The sequence below is a fragment of the Olea europaea genome, chromosome 14 (assembly GCF_002742605.1).
Source record: "Olea europaea var. sylvestris chromosome 14, O_europaea_v1, whole genome shotgun sequence".
Lineage (NCBI taxonomy): Eukaryota > Viridiplantae > Streptophyta > Magnoliopsida > Lamiales > Oleaceae > Olea > Olea europaea.
Window position 1 is genome coordinate 4,695,147 of NC_036250.1, and position 10,886 is coordinate 4,706,032.

The 10,886-nt window shown below is 35.4% G+C and overlaps 2 protein-coding genes across 4 annotated transcripts; one reads left to right on the forward strand and one right to left on the reverse strand.

Moving 5' to 3' along the window:
* Positions 1–552: 552 nt before the first annotated feature.
* LOC111408865 (filament-like plant protein 4) lies at positions 553–7,935 on the forward strand. 3 transcript variants are annotated; one of them, XM_023038680.1, is made up of 8 exons: positions 553–735; positions 908–938; positions 1,058–1,096; positions 2,333–2,461; positions 2,847–3,072; positions 3,307–5,710; positions 6,122–6,167; positions 7,198–7,935. In XM_023038680.1, exons 4-8 carry the CDS (start codon positions 2,339–2,341, stop codon positions 7,642–7,644), a joined length of 3,246 nt encoding a protein of 1,081 aa, XP_022894448.1. In that variant the 5' UTR covers positions 553–735; positions 908–938; positions 1,058–1,096; positions 2,333–2,338; the 3' UTR covers positions 7,645–7,935. The 3 variants fall into 3 exon arrangements, with proteins under 3 accessions (XP_022894448.1, XP_022894447.1, XP_022894449.1); XM_023038679.1 differs by having other exon boundaries at positions 553–938; XM_023038681.1 differs by lacking the exons at positions 553–735; positions 908–938; positions 1,058–1,096; positions 2,847–3,072 and having other exon boundaries at positions 2,338–2,461.
* A 1,981-nt stretch (positions 7,936–9,916) lies between these two features.
* On the reverse strand, positions 9,917–10,620 carry LOC111409617 (auxin-responsive protein SAUR50-like). The gene has a single exon (XM_023039644.1). The coding sequence runs from the start codon at positions 10,495–10,497 to the stop codon at positions 10,174–10,176; it is 324 nt and encodes a 107-aa protein (XP_022895412.1). The 5' UTR covers positions 10,498–10,620; the 3' UTR covers positions 9,917–10,173.
* Positions 10,621–10,886: the final 266 nt, after the last annotated feature.

The following is a 10,886-nucleotide window of genomic DNA, read 5'->3' on the forward strand; positions in this document are numbered from 1 at the left end:
GAAGTCAAATATGACGGCTGGAATAGTGAAATAACGATCAAAAAATCAATTTTTTGAGAGAAAAAATCACTTCCAAACAGGCTCTTAGTCATTTACATGACCACATTTTATATTATTTTTTCTAACCTAGATTCCCAATTATTATTTTAATTAATTTTTATTCACCATAAAATACCCGGATACAATAAAATTTCCTTTAATTAAACAATTATTTAACATTTTGTTTCTATTTTATTTCTTTGAAATGACTTTAAGCCCCGTTTGATTCTCATTAAATTCAATTACATCGTATTCTATTTTTCTCTCTCCTATTTTTAACTATACAATCTTTCATAAAATAATATTACACGTAAATCGAAAATTTGCCCTTCTTTTTCAATCACTCATTTTTCTTAAAAATATTATTCTTCTCATTTTCATTTTAAAAAAATGGGGGTCATACGGGGGCTAAATTATTATTATATTTTCCAAAATTAAAGGGCTGATGTTTTGGACCTTTCCAAGGTTTCAGCTTCTAAGTGACACCTAACATAGAATATATCAACCCCTCACCTATGCACCCCACCACTTCACCACTGCCACCACCTCTTCCTCTTTTTTCTCTCTCTAATACACACATACACACAGTAAAATGAATGCATTTTAAGACCCAGATCTTAACTTCTAAATTACACCACTAGTTCACAGTCTGCACACAAGTTGCATTGCTACCTATAGTAATTACAGTAATAACTGGTGAGTGGGAATTTTTTATTATTCACTAGCACAGACACGTATGTAATGAGTATATAAAGTTCTTCTTCCGTTACATTGAAGTTCTGGTAATGGATTGCGTCAGTGAGGGATTAAAAGTTGGTTGACTTTTGTTTTGTTGTTCATTTTGCTTTGTTTTCTGTGTTCTGGATAGCAATTGAAATCTCTCTTTCTCGCTTCACAAGGTGCGGTTTTCTCTTTTTCCCCCACTTTTTTTTTCTTTTTTAAAAGAAAAGAAAAATACTTCGCTTCTGGGTTTGAGTTTTGAGAGTATCTTTCATCTTGTCTTCTGCTTTTATTTCAGATTTTCACAGCTGTGGCTCTGTTAAATCAGTGTTAATAGGTAATGAAATGTTACTATCATCTTTGGTTCGCAATTATTAAATCATTTTGTGAATCTTCTTTGCAATGCACTCGTGTTTAAATCTTTTTCGGGAATCCATGTTTTCAATAGTTAAATATTAGTATACATTTTGGATTCAGACAATAGTACTAATTCTGTTCCTTTCTGTGTTGGGAAGTTGAGTTTTCTACTGATTTTTCTATAGTTCTTTAGATAGAAAGTTTTAAATTATTTTGTGAAATTTTTAAAGGTGGATTCGTATCCTTCTTAGATGGAGTGGTGTGAATAATGGCCTGATTAATTGTTGTTTTCATATTGTTGATGATGGAAAATATAAGCTCGGGCCAAATTTCGATCCTTGCATGTAGCAAGTGTTTTGGGTATAACATTATTCTTTTGGTATTAATTTGTTATATTATGGGGATGTCACATTCATGGTATTTTTGCACTCTTTCTAATTTCCTATCATTTTCTTTATCCTCACTGCCTTATTCTTGAATATTTTGGGTGGTTGCAGGGCTTACAATTTTCATTATTTTTCTAATGTAGAATCTTCCTTGAAGATTTGACAATAATATCTTGTATACGTTTATCTAATCCTCCAATTATTTATTGTTGTGGAAGTTTTTTGATTGTTTAGGTCTCAACTACTCTCTTTCTTATTTCTCAAAATATTTTCTCAATTTACAATTAAATCTTGAAACCATCACCGTGTTTTCTCCGTAAATTCGAGATGGTAAATGTACTGACTATTGATTTAAGTTTGTTCATTGAATTATTTAGTCTATCTTCAGACCTTTTTCCCAGTAAGACAACTGTTTTACCCGTAACCTGTATTTGTTCTGGCCTGCTTAGTTAAATTCATGTCCATAAGGAGTTTTGGAATGCATTTGGCTTCAGTTGGTTAATTGGATGGTAAAATTTTGAGAATTAGCATTGTTTGGTCTCATTGGTAAATTAACTATGTTTGGAAGAAAGGTTGTGGAGTCGTTGAAACATCTAACTAGGCGTTTCTAGAAGCGATTCTGCATTTTACTTAACACAGTTTTAAACCATAAAACCTGGGTCTCTAGTTGATGGAGAAATAGTATTTCTACAATTATAGACTGACTTGTTTATAATGTTGGTGGTTTTTTCATTGGTTGTTATCTGGTGCATTATGCAGTTCAAATGATAATACTTATCTAGTGAGAATTATGTTAGCTGACCTTTTTGTTATCTTGTTTGCATCAACAGACTGCAATGGATAAAAGAAGTTGGCCCTGGAGGAGAAAATCATCTGACAAGCAAGCGGCTGAGAAAGCACCCCCTGCTGCATCAGTCTCTTCTACTGCCCCATCAGATGCAGCTGCAACTCAGGCTCAGGTTTTTCAATATCATATAGTATGCTGTACTTGTATTTAAGAAATGAACAAACAATTTATTCCCGTAGAAAATCTAGGAACAGGAATATTATTTTCTGGATGAATATTTAAGCACAATGTGCATAGATTCTAATATATAAGGACCAGTGACTGGAAAGAATTTCTAAAGGATGTCTTGCTAGATTGTACAATTCATACACTTGATTATCTTGTTCTGTTTTTACGGCTTGATGATTGTGGAAATTAACTAGTGTAAAATTCTATTATGACTGCTTTCTCCTATCTACATTTGCAGTTTTACTTTCCCTTCTAGGCCTTTTCAATAATGATCAAATTGCTTTGATTGTTGCTTATATCCTTACCATGAAATGTATATCCCTGGACAGACAAAACAGGATAATAGAAAACCAAAGTATGTTCAAATTTCAATGGAATCGTATACACATCTAACTGGATTGGAGGATCAAGTGAAGTCCTACAATGAGCAAGTGAAGACCTTGGATGGCGAAATACAGGAACTAAATGAAAAACTATCTGCAGTCCATTCAGAAATGACTGACAAAGAAAACTTGGTCAAACAACATGCTAAAGTTGCCGAAGAGGCTGTCTCAGGTTTCGTGTGTATCTGACTCGTACATTTAAGAAGCTAATAAGTTATTTAGGTTATTGTTACATTAGTTTTTCATTTCCTCGAAACAATACTATTGTGTTTGGTAAGGTGGATTAGATGGTACTAAAGAATACTAAGAAAGAAAATTAAGTAAATCGTGTTTTTAGAGTCATGTCTAAGACTGCATATCAAATATGTAGTACAAGGCCATCAAACTTAATGACTGAATTTTTCAGGTTGGGAAAAGGCCGAATCAGAAGCTGCAACATTGAAAAATCATCTGGAATCAGTCACTCTGTTAAAGCTTACTGCTGAAGATCGGGCGTCACACTTGGATGGTGCACTAAAGGAATGCATGAGACAGATACGACTGTTGAAGGAAGACCATGATCAAACACTGCATGAAGTTGTTCTTAACAAAACAAAACAGTTTGACCAGATGAAGCTCGAGCTTGAAGCAAAAATAGCTAATTTAGAGCAAGAATTACTCAGGTCTGATGCTGAAAATTCCACACTATCAAGGTCTTTGCAAGAGCGCTCTAACATGCTGATCAAGCTAAGTGAAGAAAAATCACTAGCTGAGGCGGAGATTGAACACTTGAGAAGCAACATTGAATCCTGCGAGAAGGAAATAAATTCACTCAAATATGAACTCCATATTGCTAGGAAAGAGGCTGAAATTTATAATGAGGAAAAGAACATGAGTGTGCGGTCAGCAGAAGTAGCAAACAAGCAGCATCTAGAAGGAGTAAAGAAAATTAGCAAGCTTGAAGCGGAGTGTCAAAGGTTACGAGTTCTTGTTCGAAAGAAATTGCCCGGTCCAGCTGCACTAGCTCAAATGAAGCTTGAAGTTGAGAATTTGGGCAGGGATTATGGGGATTCCCATTTAAGAAGGTCTCCAGTAAAGCCTTCTACTCCTCATTTGTCCCCGATGCCTGAATTTTCGCTTGACAACATGCAAAAGTTCCAGAAAGAGAATGAGCTTCTTACAGAACGTCAATTAGCAATGGAAGAAGAAACAAAGATGTTAAAAGAAGCATTGGCAAAGCGTAATAGTGAACTTCAAACCTCTAGGAGTATATGTGCGAAGACAGCCAGCAAGCTACGAAGTTTAGAAGCACAACTGCATGCTAATGGTGAGCAGAGAAGTCCTTCAAAATCTAAGGATCAGATCCCAATTGCAGGTTTATACTGTCAAAACACTAGCACTCCACCAAGCTTTACAATCATGTGTGAAGATGGAAATGATGATGCTGTGAGTTGTGCTGGATCATGGGCTACATCATCGATGTCTGAGCTCTCTCATTTCAAGAAGGAAAAGAATGTCAATGGTTTGCAGAAATCTCAAAATGCAAGTAATCTAGGCTTCATGGATGACTTCCTGGAGATGGAGAAATTAGCTTATAATGATTCATGTGAAGCAGTTTCCACTTCAGATATAAGAGTTAATGAAGGCAACGCAAAACCTGAGATTGTGAACCATGAAACTTCAACTGAAGTCACCTGTGGTGCAGATTCCCATTCTAGGGAGCATTGTGATTCAGAAGCTCTGCTGCAAACTGACCTTCCCATCCTTGTGCAGCTAAAATCAAGAATTTCAATGGTACTTGAGTCTAAGTCTGAGGAGAATGATGTGGAAAAAGTTTTACAGGATATTAGAAGTGTTCTACAGGATATGCATGATACTCTGCATCACCAGTCGGTAAATTGTGTTGCGGAGGCAACTCTTTCTGACATTGTAGTTGATAGCCAGACCTCTGCTGAGGATGCTGATATAACTGTAGAAAAGGAGATGTCATTGTCTGGAGATGGTAAACCATGTATTGATACTGCAAACACCATTAACCGAGAATTAGAAGTTGCCATTTCTCAGATATACAACTTTGTACTGATTCTTGATAAAGAGGCCAAGGCCATACAGAGAACATCTCCTGATGGAGATGAGGTGAACCACAAACTGGATATGTTCTCTGCCAAATATAATAAAGTTATGAACAACAGGACTGATCTGATTGTTTTTGTTCTTGATCTTTCTCATGTATTAAGCACAGCAAGCGAGCTTCACTTTAATGTACTAGGATATAAAAATTCAGCAATTGAAACAGGCAGTTCTGATTGTATAGACAAGATTGCCTTACCAGAGAGCAAGGCTGTCGTGGACTTATCTGGAGAAAGATATCCAAATGGCAGTGCTCACTTTTCTGACCCCAATTCGGATCCTGACTTCCTTAATGATGGGACTCTTGTGCCAACCTCTGATTCGTCAGCTACTTCATGGAAATGCTCTCTGGAGGAGTTTGAACAATTGAAATTGGAGAAGGATAATGTGGCAACTGATCTTGCTACATGTACTGAAAGCTTGGAAATCACCAAGTCTCAGTTGCTTGAAACAGAACAGCTACTCGCAGAGGTGAAGTCACAATTGACATCAGCTCAGAAGTCCAACAGCTTGGCTGAGACACAGCTTAAATGCATGGCTGAGTCATACAAAACACTTGAAACTCGGGCAGAGGAGTTACAAACTGAAGTAAATCTCCTACATGGAAAAATAGTAAGTCTTGATAATGAGCTACAGGAGGAGAGAAGAAATCATCAAGGTGCCTTGACCCGATGTAAAGATCTCCAGGAGCAGCTGCAAAGGTTAGTAACGATTTTTTTCCTTATGTCAGCTTCCTGCACTCATGCTTCTTCTAAACCTGACGTGGATTTTCAAGGGCTCAACTTACATCACTAGAAAGAATTTTTCCAGGTTCAGACGAGCATTTAGGCTGTCCGTAGGACTAAGGTCTATTGCACAGCATCTATTGTATTTATACACTTGCAATTACTGCGCTTAAATTGGATAAAAGTGTCATAACAATTGACTTTGGAGAAGATCTTGTCGATTCAAACGTCTTTACTTGCCTGTTTTAAGCTTTTTGGTTTGTAGTTGTTCTTAGGTCTCTGATTATCTATGCAATTTATTGTTGAAATATTGAAATCACTTTGTGGATGACTGAAGTTTTTGCTCTCTAATTCCTGATGGGGTTATTCTTTATATTTTTATTTCAGGATTGAGAATTATTCAACAGCTGATAATGATGCTAAGACTAACCAGGTGACACTTCTAAACGATCTTGCATTTTCAGCATTTAAACCATTAAGTTATCTATAGTCAATATGATCTGTATAAAGTTTTGTCCTCAAAGCTTTACGTGAGACATGTTGCTTTAGCATATGCATAAATACTACAAGTAAAATTGTTATGAACTTTTCACCACCAAGATCAGTTCCTACTTCCATGTCAGCTTCTTCTTGGGTTTCTTTGTTGTAAATATCAAATATTTAATTTCTTTTTGTAAATCTTTAACTCCCTGTGATTAATTAAAGACTCCCTGTTGATGTGTCATGGAAGTGTATACCAAGCATTATTTTATTTTCTACCAAAAACTGAATAGAGGTTATGAAGATAGACTGTTCAGATAGGCACGTGAAATGTGAACTTACAACTAGTTTAATTTGAGAACAACTTCAAAAACCAGAAATTGGAGAAAAACGCTGGTGTTGCCATTGGTTGTTATATAGATCAATGTTTTTTCTTGAAGCCTGCAGTGTTGTGGGTACAGTGTGGGCAAAATTTCAACCATGTGGAGTTAACACAATTATGTTTGAAATTCTAAATTGATGCCTTTTTCTAAACAATTGAATTTTGCAATTGAATCAAAAATAAGTAAAGAATGCATGAAATGATTTTAAAAATTTTGGGTCTTGGTTTTGCTTGAGGATTAAATTCCTCAAGACAAACCTTAGTTTGATGTTTTCAAGAAACAAACCATTTTATCTGAACCTTGATTAAGCCTCATCCCTTGGCTGCACATGGATTCTTTTGGTAATTCCTTAGTCTATTAATCCGCGGGAAATTCATGGTTTTTTGTTGCTATTTGATGTACATTTGGCCTTCCATTCCCTCAGTTTACCATTTATACCACAATATCATCTTTCTAAATGGTGAATGTAGTATACTTGTTGGAAAGTATCTAGCACTTCTATCAGTTTTCTTGCAACTTTTTGTTACTAAGATTGCCCTTCAAAACGTTCTTTAACTAGAATGGTCAAGTCCAATATGCACATTTTTTTTTTTCTTTCAGGAGAAAGAATTGGCAGCTGCGTCAGAAAAACTAGCTGAGTGTCAAGAAACCATATATCTTCTGGGTAAGCAATTGAAAACTTTGTGTCCTCAATCAGAATCCATGGCTTCTCCATGTAGTGGAAGGAGTGGGAAGGGTGAAGGCTTCAATGAGGAAGTACCAACCATAAGTTGCACAAATTTGCAAGATACTGATCCAGTTGAGATAGATGCCGGTTCTTCTATCAATTTGCAAAGGGCAGTCTCCGAGTCTCCCCTGGATCTGTACAGCGTGTTTAGTCCATCAGACTCCGAAGCGAACAACCTATTGAAATCACCAGTCAGTTCAAAGCGTCCAAAACACCGGCCCACTAAGTCAGTCTCCTCTTCTTCATCTACCCCCACGCTGGAGAAACATTCTCGGAGTTTTAGCAGATTTTTTTCCTCAAAAGGGAAGAATGCCTACTAAGGCTGCTTTTCACTAGCTTAAATTTACCGTCTTATGGCCTTCTATGGACCGTGTAATAAAACTAGCTGTGCATCAATTTGAACTTATGTAAATGATGATCAAGATCCTTTTACTGCTCATACTTGTAATTTTGTGAAGGTTGATTTCAAAGTTATCTTTCAGGCTAAAATTTGAGAAACTTTTGCTCAAGTTTGAATCAGCCAGAAACTGTCTTCTAGGATAGTCTGTTGTTGTTAAAGAAGATTATGTAGTCGATTCCGATTTATTGGAAACAACTTGTTATAGAAAACTCATCTGTTTTTATTCATCCTCGTGCTCGTGCTCTACAAATCATTTTATTTTATTTTATTTTTATTTTTATTTTTATTTTTATTTTTTTGATCGCCTTCTAAAAGGCATGAGCATATTCTTGAATAGCCTGAAGTCTCCCCAAATCAGAGAAATCTAATATAAAGATGTAGTGGGTGGTGTAAGATGTATTGATGGTTATAGACTAAGACAGATGAAGAACCTTAGTCATGCAACGAGTAGACACTACTTAAACTAACATTTATGCCTTACTAACATTGCCAACTCCCAACACAACTGGGTCCACCCCTTCCATGAACCAAGTGTAAAACACAGGTCAAAATAACTCTGAGATTTTATGATCTTCGTGTACTATGCTTTCAAAAAGTGTCAATTTATAGGTTATAAAGAAATGTGGTTAGTCTTAATGGTTTAACTTTTTAGGAATGTATATCAGTATGACGTGGTGTGTAAGATTGATGAGGTGAATATTTTTATATATTACATTCAATTTCTTAAAAGTATAAGTAGTGACAAATCCAAGAATTCGAGTTAGCTAGAGCGAATCTAGAGGAGCGTTTATATGTTCAAAAAAAAAAAAAGAAAGAAAGAAAAGAAAAGAAAAAATTATTGACGAAGCTAGCATGGGCAACTGTCATTGCTCGTCGGATGTGGCTCCGCCCTTGAGTATGGGAAATGGTGGGATGGTTGAAAGACTAAAAAGCATTATTCAGCAGTCGAAATAATGAAAATGAAGAAGAAGAAGAAGAAGAAAACACCCATCCATGAAGTAAATATGATTGATCTCATTCACACGGTTGATGAAGAAGTGCCAAACAATTTTTGACGTCAAACAAATTCCACACAAATCAAACTTATGAACAACCCCCCCAAACGGAAAAATATTTTAATAGGGTTTGTCGTAACAGATACATGACATCTGTTCGATCACCTACTATTCTGCATGTGAATTTTGTCTTCTATGCCCCGTTTGGTAGTCATTTTCTTCAAAATATATTTTTTCTCCCTTCTTTTCAACCAAACATTCTTTATTAAAATAATATTACCCGTAAATAAAAAACTTTTCCTTATTTTTCAATCATACATTCCACATCAATTTACTATTCTAAAATGTATTTTTACGTAAAAATGCCTATCAAACACCCCCTATGTAAGTCTCCGTTTGTCTCTTATTCTTTAAAAGCATTTTTTCTTATGTACTTATTTTCAATCATACATTCACATTATAAAATATGTGTAATTTCACTTGCACACTAGAGAGTGTACAACTCTAGTGTACATGTGGCAAATCTTATAAAATATTCTACATATAAATCCTTTTTTTTTTTTTTTTACTTTTTAATCATACATTCTCAAAAATTCACTATTCAAAACAATGTTTTTCCAAATAAAAAAAAAAAAGGTCTGTGGGCCCTATCTTATTATTCTCAATATTTCTTTATGACATTATCCCGGAAAGCTGCAAGCAACCCCTGAATGAACTTTTAGTAGTGTATAACGTATAAGTTTTGAAACAGTGGATAAATTTCAAACAACAAAACACACACACGTAGTTCTAGTCTTATTTTAAAAATATAATGAATATACAGAAAACATGAAATAAAATATATTCTTCTACTCAAATGTCCAAAATTTAGAACTCAATAATGAAACTAAGAAATAACTACGCTTAAAAGTAGTCGGTGGAAGCTCAATAAATTGTTGTCCTTACGACTGATCTCCTCAGAATACGTTGTGCATCAGGTACAGGTGCCTGAACTCCACGTATTTTGTCGTCTTGACTAGTGATTATGCATTAAATACCAGATTCAATAATCGACGTACTATTTACCTTATGCGTTGCTTGACTATCTTCTGTGCAAATTATGTCTTTATTTCCTTTGATAACCAGTGATTTCCTTGAATGAAAAATGAAAAAGAAAGAAAAAGAGAGAAGCTACGAAAACAAGAAGTAGAATATAAGTTTAAATTGGAGGGGATCAAATTACATAACAAGTACTCTCACAGGGAACAAGTTTCCAAGTACAAACAAACATCTCTGTAAGGAAAAACCGAACTTTTCCCCTAGATTTACACAATCTAAACCCAAATCTGATAATGGGTTCTGAGTTAGCCAGTCAACAGTTCAAATGAAAATAGAAAGAAAAAATTTATAGCAGTAAAGCAGCAGCTTCTTGATCTCTCTCTAGCAGTAACCTGAAAATTATTTATAACATTATATTAATTCCATCTTAGCATTGATGTCAGAGACTGAAAATCATCTTCTTTACAAGGAATGGTGAGTCCCATATCATGATCAAATCCAAACTCTTCTTCTGCACGTTGCAGAAGAATCCGAAATTCAGGTTTATTCAAGAACGAGATTGGAACAATGTATCTGCTTCTGTTTTCCCCAACATACACTACAAAATGCCCTTTTGGGACGTCTACAGGAAGTCCTTCTTCATCATAACCTGCATGTTTCTTCGTTAAACTCGAGCATCTCTTCATAATCTGCTTTATTAGTGCTGCTTGTGACAATTTGTTTGATTTTCTGATGGCCATTTTTGGATAAGAAATCGGTGAAGAAACAAAAAGGTAAACAATTTTTTTTCTGGTGTGGTGGGAATGTAAAGGTAACCGAAAAGGGATTATATAAAAAAAAGAATGCCTTGTATTGGGGATTGGGTGGGGGTACTGTAGTTTAGCTGAGGAAAACATGTTGGGGGCCAATGTTCTCGGTTTTATTAACTCGTGTTGCCTTTTATTAGGACATGGGGTCCCTTTTAACTCTATTTTCTCTCTCACACACTTCAAGATATGGAATTGCAAGTAGAGATACATCCTCAAAATTTCCAAATAATTGCTCGAACTCCACCTGGTGCTTGTCTTGTGCCAAGGCAGTGTAAATGTGTTATCTCAGGATAATGGGAGAAAGACACTTGTCCTCTGAA